Source organism: Poecilia formosa, unplaced genomic scaffold (genome assembly GCF_000485575.1).
Source record: "Poecilia formosa unplaced genomic scaffold, Poecilia_formosa-5.1.2 Scaffold92, whole genome shotgun sequence".
Lineage (NCBI taxonomy): Eukaryota > Metazoa > Chordata > Actinopteri > Cyprinodontiformes > Poeciliidae > Poecilia > Poecilia formosa.
In genome coordinates this window covers 1,617,772-1,635,680 of record NW_006800031.1, presented here as the reverse complement: position 1 = coordinate 1,635,680, position 17,909 = coordinate 1,617,772, and the positions used below count along the sequence as shown (strand labels likewise).

The window sequence follows — 17,909 nt, the reverse complement described above, 5'->3', positions numbered from 1 at the left end:
TACATCTGATTGATATTAAAAGGCTTCAAAGTGTGCCAAGAAAACATTTGCCACACTATTACCACACCACTGCCAGTCTGAGATGATGATACAAGGTAGGATGGCGCAATCTCAGGAAATCTGCATTTTCTGAAATACTTAGACCAGCCCATCTGACACTAACAACCCTGACATACAAAGTCAGCTATTTCTATGGATATAAAATTTAATGATGGTCGGTTGTAAATTCAGTAAGTCATCTTTATCACATTTTCCTGCTTAAATGTATTGAGTTGCAATTCTTGGTAACAGAATTGAACAGGTGTAACTGTGTCAAATGCAGTCAAAGTGGGATATACCATCTAGATTAGCATTGAATGATAAAGGTCAGATCCCTGAGGTCCAAATCTACACTAACAGCTAATGGCTCACCCATTGGACATTGTGGTTGAGGACAAAGTAGAAAAGAGGGCAGTTGTGAGAGACGTAGCGCTGCAAAGCAGCAGCAACATAACAAAAGAATATGAGAAGGTCAAGAGAAGCTCAAAGAGAAGTTCTGAAAAGACAAGGCCTGAAAACATGAATAACTTCTGAGGTCTCTGACCAGAAGAGCGCAGTTCAAGAAACAAACTACTGAATAGAGCCCTCCTGCTCCAAATAACCCAGTAGAATACTCAAGCTTGAAGTGGGACCACATTTGAAATGTCACTGTGATAAAATAACTTTTATTTCTAGTCAGAAAATCAGACTACATGTATAAACCATATGCTTACAAAAATCCTACAAGCCCAATATGATTTCTTTTAATTTGTCTTTTTTACATTTGGAAATGTGTTTTTACTTTACTGACACAAAACCAACTTCCTTCTTGACAAGTTAAGGTGACTTTAAAAGGCTGCATGCTATTTTTTTTTAGCATAGGGAAGTGGAACACCACATGCTGCATATTCAAAAGCAGTCATTCATCTACAAGTGACCCCATTTGCCTTTGCTCCACTTTTCTCGTAATTCTGTCTGTAACATGATCTGAAAACGGGGGTGAAAGCTCATCATTTATAGGGTTACAGCCTGGCCAAATAGAAAACATATGCTAAAAAAAGGTAAAGCTGCATTCTTAATAAAAAACAGGACTGATATCTTGTTAACTTTTTAACATGTAGTGTCATTTGGATTGTTCACGCCCCCTGCTGGAATAAAAATACCTTAAAACGATGTTTTCTGTTAACTGTAGGGCAAAGCAAGAGCCTAGCAAAGCATGAGACACAACTTCTGTTAACATAAAATGCAATTTCAAATGTGGCTTACTAACAAAATTACCCTTCCTCAGGCTTTTCATTATGTAAATTATAACTACACAGCGCAAGTCGGTGCATGTCCTTATTAAAAGTGGGGTGTTTTATTGGTTTCAACGCTGCAAGAAAGCTTCACAAAAATTCTGCATAAAAACCAACTTAACACATAAAAACAACATCATTCCAAACTTTAGTACCGTACTAATGCATGGAATCAAGTTTTAAATGTCAGAACTGGGCGGCTGGTTTTGTTTTTTTTGATCCGCCTGTGCCATGTTCCCGCTTCCTCTTCTGTTTATTCTTCTGCCCCTCCTCTTGTCTGAATTGGTGTCTGTTGGGGACAAGAAATAATAAATTCATAACAGTGTGGACTTGAAGGTTGCTTAAGCTGAGACAAAGTGTGACTGGATTAGACTATGTAAATTTGAACTTTTCCTTAGACTGCAAGAATCAGGATTTCAGTATCTTTGTCAGTTGATTTAGGTAAAGTAATAAAACATTAAGCTGTTGCAGAAAAAACCGAATGCAGGGTTCCTCATTATCCATTTAAAAACATGTTGCATATGTATCCATCTCACAGAGCTTAGAGGCGGCTTGTATTAAATCACACTGACATCAAACGTCATGGGTGGAATGTAAATGAGAAATATGACATCTTCAGCGCTTGAACGTGAAAACTAACAAATGAACCATTAGAACCGCAGCTTAATGTAAAATGATAATTGATTATTACATACCAAATGAACAGAAATTAAAGAAAATAAATAATTATTTGTTTTAATCACAATTGTGGCACTAAGCAATGCTGTAACACACTCACCACATGAGCATATTACAAAACACAACAGTCTGTGCTTATTTATGAAGGACCATATGACCACTGATGACAGCAAAGGACTCACCAGCTACACACCATCCACTTGTAAAAACATGGTTGACTCCATGTACCACGGATGTGAAGCAGTTATCAGAAACCGTGTTTATGCAACTAAATATTAATTCATGATTCTCAGGAAAGATTAATCTTCCAGTATTTCGTAGTTTATGTAGTTTATTTTTGAGTTTATAAAAAAAGATGTCAAACTGCTACTTTTTTTTAACATTGTATTTCTTCACTTCCTTTAAAATATTGTAATATTCAATTACATTTTCCACTTTTTTGCTTTGAAATAGAATGTGCAGTGTCCCCAATGCATTTGTGTTCATTAAAATACAATTTATCTGAAGAATTTAAAGGTTTACTCACCTTTTCAAACACACTGCTGTTATTATGAACATAACTGTACTGCTTTCAGTTGTCCATTGTGACAACTGTCTGGACCTCCAATTGAAGGAACTAAATTTTCTTACCTATAACTAATACAGCCTTGCCAAATGGTTTCTTATTTTCCCCCAAAATATCTCCAATGTTCTTCAGAAGTGGCAATTCTTTTCCCATTGTGGATCTTACCTGGACTGCCAGCGCCGGCCACTGTTCCACACTCTACCAAAAGAGGGAAGCCAGTTGGCGTCTGTATGAGAGCTGTGATCAAAGTTGGCTCCCACTCTGTTCGGAGGAAGCTTCCTTAGTTTCTCTTGCTCCTCTGGAAAAAAGACAGAGGAGCAATGCAAACATTATCTAAAAGTTTACATTTAGACGATGCAAACTTCAGGACTTTCTAGAGAACAAAAGTAGCTCATAAATCTAAATTAATGACTAGTTGGTCTTTGTATAGCAAACAGTGCAAGTGCTAAATCATAACACGGCTAATACTTTGCTTGAGGAACTCCTGGAGTGACGGGCCGATCTCAGCCTGTGCCGCTGCTCCAGACGGCCCCTCTAGTGGATCATCTTGGAGCCAAGGTGGAACGGCTCCTGCAACACACACAACGCAATGCTGAGCTAAACTCAAACCTACTGGAGAAACAACACACCATGTGAGAAGAGCAAAACATTAAATTAAAAATAGATAAGTCAGAACACACAGTCAAGACAAAAATAATGTTTTTTCTCACTGACAATGCAGGCATGGGGGGAAAAAAATGAAAATCAATGATTCAAAAGCTTGTGCGCCCGCCCAATTTAAAGCTGCCATTTTTGTATGGGTTAATCAGCCTCTGTGCAGGAATGTTGAGTCACTTTTTGTCACAACATTGCTTCAGATTAATGAGGTTTACAGGAACTTGTAGATACACAGCTCTGTTGCAGAATTTCATTCATGTTGAAACATTTCAACACCAACTCTTTTCCGCCACATTGCTATAGCTGTCCTGCTTTGTTTGGGATCATTTTTCTGTTGATGAGGGAAAATCAAGTAAATTGTGGTCAGACATAAGGTCAATATATCCATTCTTCCAAAATTGTGCTTGACTGCATTGTGTGGAGACAGATCTCGGAAGTCAGCCACTGTGAAGTCAACAAAAGAAAAATGAATAACAAAATAATTAACAAGATGTTACCTGTGTGCACATTCCCACTGCTTGATGAATCCTGCAAAAGAGAAAAAAAAGACTGTCTATTGAAGTGCATCAAATTAGTGAAAAAATAATACAAACATATAAGCATTCAAAGTTTCATAAAAAAGCTGGGAGTTTACCTGATAACCAATAAAAGTCAGGCTGTGTCCTGCAAGAGTCCAGGGCGCCTCAATAATCGGGTCAAACCTGCTCCCAACCTGCTGCGCCGACACTTGAGACTGAAACTGAGAACTGGTTCCCAGACAAGACGATGAGCCCCAAACAGAGACATCACTCAAAGTGAAATCAATGACAACATAAAATGCTTTATTGTTTTATGTCGACGCAGCGTTACCTGACAGAAACCTCCACGGATGGATCGGTGCTGCTGGGTCCATTTGATGATTCCCGCTCTTCATTGGGCTGATATTGATTCAGGAAAAGCCAACATGGGTTCACAGAGGATATCTTACGTCTAATAATGCTTAACTTCAGTTTTCTGTTATCATTAAACAATTTTGGGCCACAAATATTTGAATAAACCATCGACTAATACCTTCTTTATGTCTACAATTATAGTTAACTGACAAAGGGTGAAAACAATGTAAAAGAAAAATAAAATGCAACCCAAACATAAAATATGGAACAAGGTGAAAAAGGTTGAATAAAAAAAAAAAGAGGAAAAATAATTAAAACACGGCTTTTTGCATGTGTGATGAAAAGTGGTAGAAGGTACGCTGAAGAAAGTTTAGTAGTTATTAAAAATATTTGGGCAAAGATTGATGAGAAATGATGAGTGATTTTTAGGGGGAATATCTTTGAAGCTGCTTTAAATATTTAAACAAACTTTACAATTATTTCATGCATTTGTTCAGATAGATTAAAATATATAGTCAAGTTATTAAATAAAACACTAGACCCATTTATTTAAATTTATTTACTACATTTTGCCTTGAAACTGTTAAAATTCATAACCAATTTTGCTACAAACATTGTTTTTAATCTTTTTTTTTTATCCTGCAAGTTCCACTCAACATTTCTTTCCAACTCATGTCGATCACTTGGCAAGTTACCCTGCAACGTCATTACACCTCTCGGCTTGAATTTCCAAATAGCTTTTACTTTATTACAACTTGCATAAGTTCAAATCCTAATTAGTTAAATCTGTGCAACCCAATCTCATAAAAGCTGGGTGAATGTTGCTTACCTCTTGTGATGACTAAGCATTAAACTGGAAAATAAAGGGATCTACATAGAAAAATACCAGCCAAGGCCACAGTGATGGATACTGCCACTGCATCTTTGGAAAACAAACCTCTAAAAGACACTGGAAGACCTCCTGGCGGTGCTTTTCCTGGGCCCGGATAACATCAGCTTGCTGCAGTCATGGAAAGATAAGCAGGAAAACAATACCGTTCGTTAGCATTCACTGCACGCTGTCACGCCTCATTGCCTATGAACATAGTCCAGTCTGAAATAACTCTAGAGCATAAATTAATTCAAGAAAGATCAATTTAAAAAGAAAGTGTGCAAATGAAATTATGTAAGCACACGGCTGATGGTTTTTGGTTTCATCTCAAGAAGAATAACAAAAGTACAACTCAAAATGTTTTTTCATTACCTGCTTAATATACTCGTCTTCCTTTTCCACAAAGGACTCCAAAACTTTTGCCACTTCAGTCTTAAACCTAGAAAGAACCAAACAATGTCATTGATTTTAACTGATTTTAAATCTATATTTCTTTCATACAAACTTGTTGTCTTACCTTTCAGTTTCTTCCTCTGTGATTAGGACTCTGTCTCTAAGCTTGGGGTCAGCCTTGTTGTCCCACCAAAACTTATAAGTACTGGTTCTGTGTTCTCGTCTGGAATGAAAAGTATTTGAGATTTTCAATACCCAGTTTTTCGACTTAACGATTTGTCATCCCCAGATCAAGTTACAGTTTAAAATTACATATAGCCCGATTTCTACGTTTGAAAGAAGTTTATTAAGTCCTCTGCACGCATTTTAAATGTTCGTTCTCTCCGTTATAAACTTCAAAATGGTAAAAATGCTTAAATATTTGGGCAGATTAAAAATCTACTTGCTCCTCTATAAATGAGACAATCTGTGGAAAAGCCAGACGAAAAGAACAAATGAATTTAAATACAAAAGTTAACCATAAAAGACGTACGTGGCCATGTGCTCCAATAAGCCTCCATACATCACTGTCATGTTGTCATCTGTGACGTTCCGTTCAACTTCAAGACCACAGCAGTGGCACCAGAACTTCTGCTTGTGCTGAGTGCAGTCAAACTTTTCCACTTGGGGTTTTTTTAGGGTTCGTCGAGCTTCTTTGACCTGACAGACAGCCATCATGGGACAGTCATGGAACAGAAGGAAATTCAGATGACTGTCAAAACACAACACTTATTTCTGTTAACAGATCTGGGGTTCAGAAATAACTGCAAGCTATAATCATCCAAATTAACAGTAATGGATTATTGACATGAACCCAGTCTTAAAGATAGGAGTGGATGTAGCTCCATTACTAATTATATAGTTTATTTGGGGACGACTGTTAAATAATAGCTGGAACTTGTCGCAGAAGTAGGGGAGAAACGGCGGAAAGATAATAAACAATCCCACAGTTAGCAGCTAACGTCATTAGCAACTGCTCTGGCATGTCATAGCATTGTTATTGTAGTATTCGGTGATGCAAAAGGATATAAAAACACACAACACGTTGCAAACAACATTTTTGCACAAACTGTGCTAATTTAAGCGCCTCACCTTTTCAGTAAATTTAAGTAGAACGACCCTGAGTCTGCTTTGGTGATTTTTTCCAAAGATGTGTTTCTTCTTCCCGCAGAATGTTGTCTGATTACATATGGCGCAATAATATGCACCCATTTAGTCCCTGTGTAATAATCCCAGCAATTATTGAAAGTTAAAGTCAAAAACCTCCTAAATGTATTGTTTTATTTCATATTGACCCTCTCGGAATAGCCTCCGGTTGACGTCTTCTTCGTTTGTTGTTGACGGTTGGCAAACCACCTCACATGTAAATTTACTGCCACCTGCTGGACTTTTGTAAACTACATTTCATTGGTGACTCAGGACAGTTTGCAATGAAGTATTTTCTAAACAATAGTCTTAAGTTTTATTTTAAAAGGGGTATTTTTAGAGTATTTAGGGATTTTAATGAGACAACCCATGCATTCCTCATAAACCTAATACTCTAGTAACACATTGTAAACATAATCCTTGATTTAAATCCACTCGCAAGAGTTGCTTTTTCTTTCTTTTTATTTAGTTCATTATGCATCAATTATTCTGAGATGATAAAATATTGTTTCATGACGTTCATTTTATTATTTTATTATCAACTCTATGGTCTGCAAGTTTTAGAACATTGTACAGCCTGCCATGTCTCCTAAAATGTCTCCTGTAGAAATAAGTAATGGACTTGTTTTCTCCTACTAGAAAAATATTCAATTTGGTGCATTGTCTTATTTAAGAGACTGACTGATTTGGAGTCCTGCTAAATTATATAATGAATTAATACAAGTTTCCTCATCCCACTGAATATCAAATGTCTTTAGTCATGTTTAGGTTTGCTTGTTTAAATGGTTTCAAGGTGTAAGATACTTTTTAGTTTTCACTTATCTGTACATTTTTTTTCTGGCAATAGAAATTTGCGCCTCTTGACTCCTTTTAAAATTAAGCAATGTCCCCCTCTGGTGGTCTGAATTAGTTTAGTCACAGATACGTTGGACTTCCTGGTCCTTTCCCAGAGTGTCCCTGTGAAAATTATGCTCGTGTTTCCTTTGGTACCTTTAGGGACTTTAATGCAATGATTCAGTAAGTTTTAGCCCAAATTTATTTACTGTGAAGGTTTTATTGGGATAAAACCAGACGGGTTGTTGTCATGCCCCGCAGCTTCTGGGCTGTGTTGGTTTGAATTACAGAGGTGGGAAAGCATTACATTTTAAAAACCGAGGATGCTTCTCAGTTTGTGACACGGAACTAACTGCTGACAGCTCTCCTCCGTTTCCTGCCCTGCGTATAATTCCTCCTCCAGCTTTTGTTTCACTTTCACTCTTGACAAACTGCGAGGAGAAGGCGAAACGGTAAGGTGGAAGAATGTTACATTTTTAAATTTAATAAAGATCAGTATTGGAGCTGTAAGATCATACAGGTTTTTGCTTTATGTGAAATATGTATTCTTCTAGTTGTTTGGCGTCTATAAATGAATGAAGATTTTTGTAAAATCGAAACTGTTGTGCTCATGTCTTCCCTGCTGTTGTCCGTGAATGTGCTTGTGTTGCAATTATTTGATTAAACTGCTCAACTGTGGTAATTTACTTTGTGAAATAATTATGAATCTAAACTAAATTCTGCATGTTTGCTCTTTTTAATAATATTCTAGGTGAAAGGATTTCCTGTTGTCCTTGCCACCATGTTTCCCCTCCTGCTGGTGCTCTTTGTTTCTATTCATCCCTCATCCGGAGCTCAAATCCCAAATCAAGATCAAGCCAAACAGCTTCCTGTCGCCGCCAACGGTGAACCCTTCCCCTGGGACCGCATGAGGCTTCCCGTAACCATCAGTCCCTTGCACTATGACTTGGCCATACACCCTAACCTCACCTCCCTGGACTTCACCGGGATGGTACGCATCAGTCTGGATGTGAAAGAAGACACCAGCATCGTTGTCCTCCATGCCAAGCAAATGCACATATCCAACGTGGTTCTCCTGGCTCCTGAGGGCGTCCGGCCTCTACGGGTGCTGGAGTACCCTCAATCCCATCAGCTTGCTCTCCTGTCTGAATCAGTTCTGACCAAGGGCAGAAAGTATGAGGTCCAGCTGGAGTTTGCTGCAAACTTATCTGACAGCTTTCATGGTTTCTACAAGGGCAGCTACCGTACGAGCAGCGGGGAGGTCCGGTAAGGTCACAAAATATGATCTTCATCCATTACCGACACTTCCAGTTGGCTCTTCCCAATCTTTGAATAAAACTCTGAAATTGAAAATAAAAAGGTTGTCCTTCTATCTCTCAGGGCCATAGCATCTACGCAGTTTGAGGCGACCTTCGCTCGTGGAGCCTTCCCCTGTTTTGATGAGCCTGCCTTCAAAGCCAACTTCACCATACGGATCATCCGTGAGCCACGCCACATTGCCATTTCCAACATGCCCAAAGTGAGTATGATAAGAAAATTGTTGTTTAAAATTTTTTTTTGAAGAAGTCTAATTTCCTGTTTTCCGTAAGCAACATAAGGAAGAAACAAAATGAAAGACAAGACCAAAATATATTTATTTATTCATTTTGATGAATACAAATGCATGTCACACTTTTCAGATTTTTACTTATTAAAAATGTATTACTAAGTTAGAAAGGTTGCAAAGAAAATGCATGAAGTTTTGTGTCTGCAACATGACCGACTGTAAAATAAAAGCAGATTTTTTTTTCTGTTCGCAGGTTAAAACAGTGGAGTTGCCAGGCGGTTTGCTTGAGGATCACTTCGACACGACCGTAAAGATGAGCACTTACCTGGTGGCCTACATCGTCTCTGACTTCCTGTCTGTGAGCAAAACAACTAAGCACGGAGTTAAGGTGAGACTTCACTCATGGTGCTGGCCAAGTTGTTTCATATGTTATTACACTCATAAACAGCTTTTTAATAATTTATTTCACTTTGATTGCCGTCAGATCTCTGTCTATGCCGTACCAGATAAGATCGATCAGACCGCCTTTGCTTTGGATGCTGCAGTGAAGTTGTTAGACTTCTATGATGATTACTTTGATATCCCATATCCACTTCCCAAACAGGGTTAGTGAAAACACATTGTACATTGTTATTTGGCCTCTGGTGCATGTCAGCTGACTCTAGGATGAATCCGTCTTTAGAATGTATCCATGCTGCCAGGAAGCATCATTATAAATGTTAAAGCTACTTTAGATAGAATGAAGTATCAATTTGTCAGCAGTTCCACATTTGATTCCTGCTTTACGTGGTTCCCTGCAGACCTGGCTGCTATCCCGGACTTCCAGTCAGGCGCAATGGAGAACTGGGGTCTGACCACCTACAGAGAGACTGGCCTTCTCTTTGACCCTGACAGGTCCTCTGCCTCCGACAAACTGGGCATCACCAAAGTCATTGCCCATGAGCTTGCTCATCAGGTACTTGTTAACCTTGAGTCTTTTCTTGCTCCTCGAGAGGTTACTGGGGAATGAATTCGGTTTTAACCTTTTCACCGATTCGTCCAGTGGTTTGGAAACCTGGTGACAATGGAGTGGTGGAATGACTTGTGGCTCAATGAGGGTTTTGCCAAGTTCATGGAGTTCATTTCCCTCGACATCACCTACCCAGAGCTTCATGTGGTGAGACCCCAACTTAGAAAACTTATTGTATCTTTTACCTTCTTCTGTCTCTGTTTCTTCAAGTTTAATTCAAATTAACTTTCTCCATGCTGTCTTTGCCTTAGGATGACTTCTTCTTGGGCAAGTGTTTTGAGGCGATGGAGGTAGACTCTCTGAGCTCGTCTCATCCAGTTTCCACACCAGTGGAAAACCCCACGCAGATCCAGGAGATGTTTGACGATGTGTCTTATGACAAGGTCAGCGGTGTATACTGGAAGATTTAAGCATTAGATATTGTGGATTGTGATCATACATGGCGCTAGAACTTTATTCATGTAGATCTGGACAGATCAGCTGATTGGTTTTTTTTAACCTAATTTAGCCTTGTCTGTTGACTTAACTGTCTAAACTTTTACCCGATCAGTGAATGCTTTAATGAGGTAAGAAGGAAGACTCTTTTAAATGGAAACGGTATTTTCGACGATGTGTCAAGACATGTGTGAGAAAAATAAAGGCTGCAAGTGAAAAAAAAAACTTTCAGAATATGCAGGTTGAAAGTAGTATTGCAGAGTAACTTTGTTTTATCTTTTTGAGGTTCCCACCCTTGTCTGTTATGTTTGTCTTGGAAAAGGCAAAAGGTATGATGAAAATCTCAGGATCCACATTCACTAGAATCTACACACTGTTGTTTTTGTAATGCTAGCTGTGCTAACCATGTTAAAACCAAACATAAGATGCTAAAGCCAGTTCAAATTTCAGCTCCGCAATAATTTGTCTTTGTTTTAAAAAGTATCAATGACCCTCCATTATGTTGTCTTCTAAATATTAAAAAGCAATCCAAATATGTCCTGGATGATCAAATCATTGCAAAAACCAGACATCAGAAATATGCCACATAACTTCGGTCGATACATCTCTAATTTAAGGACAAGTAAAATAACTTAACTTGACATTATGCGCATGGAACGGTTCATTTTCTTGCTAACTGTGTTTGTGCTCGTATGTTTTCAGGGGGCATGTATCCTGAACATGCTGAGGGACTTCCTGAGTCCTGAAGCATTTGAGATCGGCATCATCCGATACCTGAAGCGCTACAGCTACCAGAACACTGTGAACAGCCACCTGTGGGAGAGCCTGACTGATGTGAGTTCAAATCAGATCCTGACTGTTTTTAATTAATATCTAAGTCAACTTTGTTACTTTATAAATACCACATTAAAATTTGGCAATCTGTGCATCAACCAGTGGATGAGTTGAACACTGTAGCATTAGTTGTCGTTGTCCATGCAGTCTGAGAAATGTCTTTTTAATGTTTTATTTTTTATTTTTGCCATTATCTTGACGTTGTCTTTTCTTTTTTCTCTGTTAAATGTCCACCAGGTCTGCAGCTCAGATGCTCTGGATGAAGGTCGACTGAAACACGCAGAATTCTGCTCTAAACGCAAACTCCAGTCTGGATCCTCTGTGAGTTTTGCTGCTTGGTTCTGCAGAGCAACAGAATAAATCCACCATTACTGGTTTTCCTGCTAAAGATGTTCAGAATGCCTCAAACTGGTTAATATTTAATTGCAGATGCTTATTCTCATTCTGAAAATTTCGAAAACATTTACTCTGTCGGATAACCTTGTTGAGAAAACACCTGGTTTTTCATAATAACTTTCATTCCAGATAGATTTACTTGGCTCTCTCATCAAGCCTAATTTCTCATAATTCCAGTTATTATAAACATTTTAAGCACTGATTTGAATGTAGATATAAGAAGTAAATGTGATATGTGGTCGCCCATGTTTAGAAGTGGTACTCTGATGACGAGCCTGATGTCAAGACTATCATGGACACCTGGACACTGCAGGAGGGCTTCCCGCTGGTCACAGTAGAGGTCAAAGGTCGGGAGGTCAGACTCAGTCAGGAGCGTTTCCTGAGGACAGACGATCCCTCGCTCACTGAAGGGTAATAGACATGAAACGCATAAATATACATTATTACAGATTACTGACATTCCTTCTTTAAATCACGGTTTAACACCGTTATATTGTATTAAATCCTCAGAGTTCTGCTTCTTTATTTAATGGTTCGTGTTTTCATTTTCGTTATGCGTCAGATTCCTGTGGCAGATTCCACTAACGTACATGACCAGTGCTTCCAGCACGGTTCATCGTTTCCTTCTCAAGACAAAGATGGGTGAGGTTTAAATTTACACACATCATCCATGTGCAAAGAACTTCACATCAGTTAAACTGTGGCTGTGCTCCTTGCCATGTGCATAGATGTGCTCTACCTGCCAGAGGAAGTGGACTGGGTGAAGTTTAATGTCAACATGAGTGGCTATTACATGGTCCACTATGCTGGTGAGGGTTGGAACTCCATCATCAAACTGCTGCAGTACAACCACACGGCTCTCTCCGGGAACGACCGGGCCAGCCTCATCCAGAACGTCTTCCAGCTGGTCAGGTCTGTCTCACTTTGGAACAATTTAGTGTTTGCAATCATGCAAATTGGTAATATTTTAATTATGCATACACTTAAGGTAAAGAACATAAACTTATTGGTGAAATACAACAAAACAATTGCATATGAGTTCAGTGGGGATGTATAAACCTCGTTCTCCTGTGCATCTTTCAGTGTTGGGAAGGTGAGGCTGGACACGGCTCTGGATCTGTCCCTTTATCTTTCCAAGGAGACTCAGATCATGGCTGTGACCCAGGGCTTCGGAGAGCTTGTGCCTCTGTACAAACTGATGGAGAAGAGAGACATGACAGTTCTGGAAAATCAGATGAAAGTAAGACGACTTTTATAATATGCCTGGAACCAAACGTATTTTTGTGTCGGCTTGAATAAAAAAACAAAAATGTTGCGTTGTATCTAAGGACCAGTTTGCACCAGACTAAGACTGCACCATGACACTAAAAGTCAGCTCAGAAACCATGTGGTCTTTCTACCAAGAATGCAGTTCACACCCCAAGGTGAATGAGTTCCTCAATGTAAAGGAGTCTGATAGCAGCAGTGATTTGTTATCCATGACGTGTGGCCCACTGCACCTGCACGGGTTGATCACCAGAGACTTTAAAGGAGCGGCCACGCTGGCCCCCTGCCAGGTCTCTGACACCACTGACCTCAGTAACCTAATGTTTTGTAACCTAAACGACCCAGTAAGTGAAGAAACAACTCTCAATTAAACAATAGAGACCGTATACATCGAGATTGGTATGTGCGTCACACCCTGTCAAGTAGAATTCCAAGCAAGGGAAATGTACACACACCTCCAAACTGTGCATACATTCCGGTCACTGGGAGACAGAGGGATTTTTAGTGTTTCTCGCTGCTCATAATGTATCCGTCATTATGTCAAAAAGATGCTCTGGCATCATATTCACAATGAATAGAGAGAAGAAGAAAATGCAAGGAACATCACATAGGGTTTGTGAAATAATTAAACTATTGCTGGAGACAAGCTTGTTAAAATATATTTTGAATATAGTAACAAAACCAAAGCAACTTTAGACTTTAAAAAAACACGCAGATTTTGGATTCATAAGCACAGTTCTTCCTGAATGCACCTGTAAAGATGAGAACACACAGTGCTGTGGCCATGGTAAAGTTATTGCACAGAATAGCTTGCTCAGCTGTGTGCGGCATTAAAAAAACACAAAGGCAAAATGCTTTCAACTGCATCTGATAAACTGATGAATATACTGATGATGTGTTCCCCTAAAGCAAGTCTGAAACTGACGGTCGAGGTGCAAAAACCACAATTTTATATTGGGAATTTTTGCAGATTTTGAGGAAAACATCCCAGAGCAGTTAAGGTATTTGTGTTGGTACCTTGACCAACACAGGCAGCTATGGATGTGCTTGGCCATCCATCGTTTTGGACGGGCTAGAAAGGAGTAGAAAAAAGCAGCAGAAAATTCAGGGTGCTGAATAGCGAATCTGTCACACAAATATTAGGTTCTCTATATTTGCAGTGATCCTGGAGATTATAGGTCAGTCATAATCCAATGTGAACACGGCCTAGCAGACTGCGTGGCACATTGGCATTTCACACTCTGCTTGTTGTGCCTCAGGGTTACATTGTGGATCTTTTCCGGGATCTGATTGATCGTCAAGAATGGAGTGACTCCGGTTCGGTGTCTGAGCGAGTGCTGAGGAGTTACCTGCTGCTGTTCGCTTGCGTCAGGAATCATCCTCCTTGCGTAGCCAAAGCCACCAAGCTCTTTAACCAGTGGAAGGATTCAGACGGCACCATGAGGTCAGGCTTCGGCTTCAGAATAATTAAGCATTTGAAGGGGAAGAATGAACACTACCAAACAATGTTTACAGTAGTAAAATCCATCCCTCTTCTCACAGCCTCCCTGTTGACATCACAATGGCTGTGTTTGTGATTGGAGCACGAACACCAGAGGGGTGGGACTTCCTGTTTGAGAAATACCGCACTACTCTGCAGATGTCGGTCAAGAGCCGCATAAAGTCTGCCATGACCGTCACCTATCTGAAGGACAAGCTCAAGTGGTGAGCAGCAGTTAATTTTTGTTAAAGCAAAAGAAGAACTTACCCCAGTATTCTTCAAAATCTTTTCCTTGTTTTCCGTCTGAAGGATGATGGAGCAGAGTCTGATAGGAGAGGTGATGAAGACCCAGGACCTCCCAGATGTGGTCGTCTCTGTTGGAAGGAATCCTCATGGTTACAAACTGGCCTGGGACTTTCTCCGAGCCAACTGGCACACAATGATCAAGAAGTCAGAGCACTTTACTCTTCGCTACTCGTGATTTTAAATAATAATAATAATAATAATAATAAAAAAACCCAGAAATAAGTAGTTGCCTCTATCATAAGATTGAATTTGTGACTGAATTTTTTTTTCTTTGTTTTATTCTTGTTGTATATTTGTACCTTTTGTCTAAACAGTCATGTTGGTATAAAAATAATTGAATTTTTCTACATTTTAATTAACAGTTTTTTTTACTGCTGGTTAATTTAAACCGACCTTCTAAATTTTGATAATGACTACTTATATTTGTCCTTCTGAAACAGGTTTGACCTTGGCTCTAACTCTGTATCCTACATGGTGCTTGGCGTGACCAACCAATACTCTACCAGGGAGATGCTCCAGGAGGTAAATATTCATTTCAGTTGATTTTTAAGAAACATAATTATTTACCTTTGTCTGTCAAGGTTTTTTTTTCTTTCTTTTTTTTTATTAATGAGAGGGAAGTTTGTATTTTTAGAAATGTGTACTTCCTGTAAGTCTTTGACCTGTTCCTTTCCCTTAGATACGGAGCTTCTTCGACTCGCTGACAGAGGAAACCGGGTCAAAAATGAGATGCATCCAGCAGACCTACGAGACCATTGAGGATAACATCCGCTGGACTGACACCAACTTTCCTCTGCTAGAGGCCTGGCTGAACAAGCACCAACACAAACCACCTCACGAAGACTTATAGAGCTACAGAAGTGGTTTTTGTTTGTTTTTACTTCTGGTTTCTCCTTCCAGAGGTGAAACCAGATTTGATTTTTTTATTAGGATATTTTAGGGAGCTCGGTTGGTTCTTCAAACCTCCATCAACAGATCCTGACCGGAGCTTTTCCTTTATCTGGATTTGTGAAGAGTAATCCAGATTAAGGAGTAGACGAAAGGCGCTAGCCGGCCTGTGCACAACTAACCGGTTGTGATTGGAGCACGACATGTTTTCATGTCGTTACTGATAACGGTAACGACCTCTAAACATTTTGTACTAAAACGCTGACAAAATTCTCTATTTTTGAAAATGTGATTAGTTTAATCAAGTATACTAAGATAGTTTTTCTTCTTCCTCAAAGCAAACAATAACTTCGTTTTAAGCTTCTCTTCAGCACGTCTAAAAAAATGCACAAGTAGCATTTTATTCCAGACCCACCAAATATAAAGTTCTTTACTTTGACGAAGAAAAATGTTTCTTGAAACCTTCACCATACTTAAGAAAAAAATGTTTATAGCTTAAAAACTGAAGGTACTTTGCTTTGACTGTCCGGAGCTGTAAACGCCGTGCCTGAATATTTCTTCTCTGTGTTGCCTGAATTGATTTTGAGTGTGTGTTTTGGTGCATAAGTGTGAGCTTGCGTCAGGTTTTGGGTGGGATTTGTTTTTAACTGCTGTAAAGTTGTGCTTTTGTAAAGTAAATTTGGAGTGAAGATGTATTTTTCCAGAGAACTGTGACAACATGTTGTAAATAATGTGTTGTAAGAAATGCACTGTTCAACAAATCCTTTATTATTGTAAGGTATTTTACTACCAGATAGTTTTTCACTATCTGCCCAACACAAAGGAGAAGTGAAAAGGATGAAGACTGTATATGATTTTTTAGGAGAGACTACAATTATGGGTTTTTTTTTATTGTGTATCGGTAAACAATGGGGAAAATAAATGAGTTTATGAGTTTTTTTTTTTTTTTAAAGTGGGAATAGGTTAAGATCCTCTTGGCAGTAGTTGTCAAATATGTTGTCGACATGCTTTCATTTACAAGAACGACTGTGAAGTTCATGTGACTTCAGCTTCATAATGTTCTTATTTTGTTTTGTCAGGTGGAGAAAATGTTTATTGAAAGAAATTTGGGAAAAATAAAGTTGGTTTCATCTTCGGTTGTCCTTTGCGCTGTCCTCCTCTTTTAATTTCAATTTCGTTTACATATATTCATTATGACTTAAGTCTGGACTTTGACTATGCCAATCAAACACAAATATGGTTTGATGTAAACTGTTTTATTGCCTTGTTGTATACTTAAACTTCCTCATGGAAGATGAGCCTCTATCTGAGGATCAAGTCCCTCTTTTCCTCTGTTTCTCCATGAATGTACCAGCATCCATCTTCCAATCGTCTGTCACTGCTGAAGGGATTCTTTTGAACTTCTTTCAACAATTTCTTTAAGCCAGATTTTTGAAAAAAGAATGATTTTCTTCCATTATGATCTCCCATGTGAACTGTGTGTCTCTCCCCACAGAGCTACCATGAGCCTTAAATCCGTGGCCTTGACAGGCCAACCTCAATACTTGGCCTGTCTACTTTGGTTGGTAGTCATATCTTAGTAGGTTTGCAGCTGTGGCACAATCTTTTAATTGTTTAGATAGTAAGGTATATTGTTTTACAACCTGATCTCATCTTATATTTCTCTGTAAAAGAATTGAAAGCCATGCATCTTTTTCCTTTCACTCCTCAGCCATGTCCTCACTTAGTTTTCCATATAAAACCACAATAAAAAGTACATTGAGCGTACGGCAAAGTAACTATGGAGACGGCTCAGCCTTTCCTGAACTATTTTATCTAATTGGAAGCCATGAACCATGATTAACCTGCAGCCGAAGAGCAAAGAGCTCTTTTATTATTAGTAATTACTTAAACTTTGTATGCTCTCTTCCAGAAAGTTACATGGATGCAACCTTTGCATCCTTGCACTTCTATAAACAGCAAGCAGGAGTTTTTTTCCCCTCACTGTGGGACACTTTACTGGTCTGTGTGGTCAATCTTTAAACATTACAGCTTTCTTTTTTATGCCAGTCACTTGTTCACGCTCTTCACTGCTGTTTTGATTTGCTTTTCTTTCGGACTGCTGCTCTGATCATAATGATTTAATGTCCTCTGCAGCTCAGGGGAGAACAAACAGACACGGGGGAAAGATGATGTCATTCCTGTCACTGCTGGGTGTGCTGGGCTCATGCAAATCAATGTACTTCTATGTAAAGAAGGAAAGAACGAATTAATGAATTACTGAAGATGCCCTGTGACCTTAAGTAGGCCACTTCTACTTTAAAAATATTCCAGTGTGAAAACATGTGCAAAAGTGAGAGGGGCCAAATTTCACCAAAGCAATATAAAACTCTTGTTTTCTG

General features: G+C 39.0%; 2 protein-coding genes across 2 annotated transcripts; one reads left to right on the top strand and one right to left on the bottom strand.

Moving 5' to 3' along the window:
• Positions 1 to 689: 689 nt before the first annotated feature.
• cenatac (centrosomal AT-AC splicing factor) lies at positions 690 to 6,742 on the bottom strand. The gene is made up of 11 exons (XM_007557872.2): positions 6,481 to 6,742; positions 5,882 to 6,048; positions 5,474 to 5,572; positions 5,329 to 5,395; positions 5,023 to 5,085; positions 4,063 to 4,130; positions 3,848 to 3,959; positions 3,711 to 3,741; positions 3,025 to 3,126; positions 2,722 to 2,854; positions 690 to 1,602 (listed from the first exon to the last, which is right to left on the bottom strand). The coding sequence occupies exons 1-11, from the start codon at positions 6,598 to 6,600 to the stop codon at positions 1,500 to 1,502; spliced, it is 1,065 nt and encodes a 354-aa protein (XP_007557934.1). The 5' UTR covers positions 6,601 to 6,742; the 3' UTR covers positions 690 to 1,499.
• Positions 6,743 to 7,464: 722 nt separating this feature from the next.
• erap1b (endoplasmic reticulum aminopeptidase 1b) lies at positions 7,465 to 16,675 on the top strand. The gene is made up of 19 exons (XM_007557871.2): positions 7,465 to 7,820; positions 8,120 to 8,634; positions 8,749 to 8,887; positions 9,168 to 9,302; positions 9,399 to 9,519; positions 9,715 to 9,869; positions 9,957 to 10,070; positions 10,175 to 10,306; positions 11,061 to 11,192; positions 11,430 to 11,513; positions 11,842 to 11,999; positions 12,151 to 12,230; positions 12,317 to 12,500; positions 12,672 to 12,828; positions 14,114 to 14,298; positions 14,397 to 14,558; positions 14,644 to 14,784; positions 15,081 to 15,162; positions 15,320 to 16,675. The coding sequence occupies exons 2-19, from the start codon at positions 8,150 to 8,152 to the stop codon at positions 15,488 to 15,490; spliced, it is 2,817 nt and encodes a 938-aa protein (XP_007557933.1). The 5' UTR covers positions 7,465 to 7,820; positions 8,120 to 8,149; the 3' UTR covers positions 15,491 to 16,675.
• The last annotated feature ends 1,234 nt before the right edge of the window (positions 16,676 to 17,909 follow it).

Excerpts from the sequence above, each read along its gene's own strand:
- cenatac (XM_007557872.2), bottom strand. The coding sequence starts at position 6,600 with ATGGGTGCATATTATTGCGCCATATGTAATCAGACAACATTCTGCGGG. Across the intron at positions 6,049-6,480 it reads TACTTAAATTTACTGAAAAG|GTCAAAGAAGCTCGACGAAC; the intron begins GTGAGGCGCTTA and ends GCTGTCTGTCAG. Across the intron at positions 2,855-3,024 it reads CCAGGAGTTCCTCAAGCAAA|AGGAGCAAGAGAAACTAAGG; the intron begins GTATTAGCCGTG and ends TCTTTTTTCCAG.
- erap1b (XM_007557871.2), top strand. The coding sequence starts at position 8,150 with ATGTTTCCCCTCCTGCTGGTGCTCTTTGTTTCTATTCATCCCTCATCC. Across the intron at positions 9,303-9,398 it reads CAACTAAGCACGGAGTTAAG|ATCTCTGTCTATGCCGTACC; the intron begins GTGAGACTTCAC and ends GATTGCCGTCAG. Across the intron at positions 12,000-12,150 it reads GATCCCTCGCTCACTGAAGG|ATTCCTGTGGCAGATTCCAC; the intron begins GTAATAGACATG and ends GTTATGCGTCAG.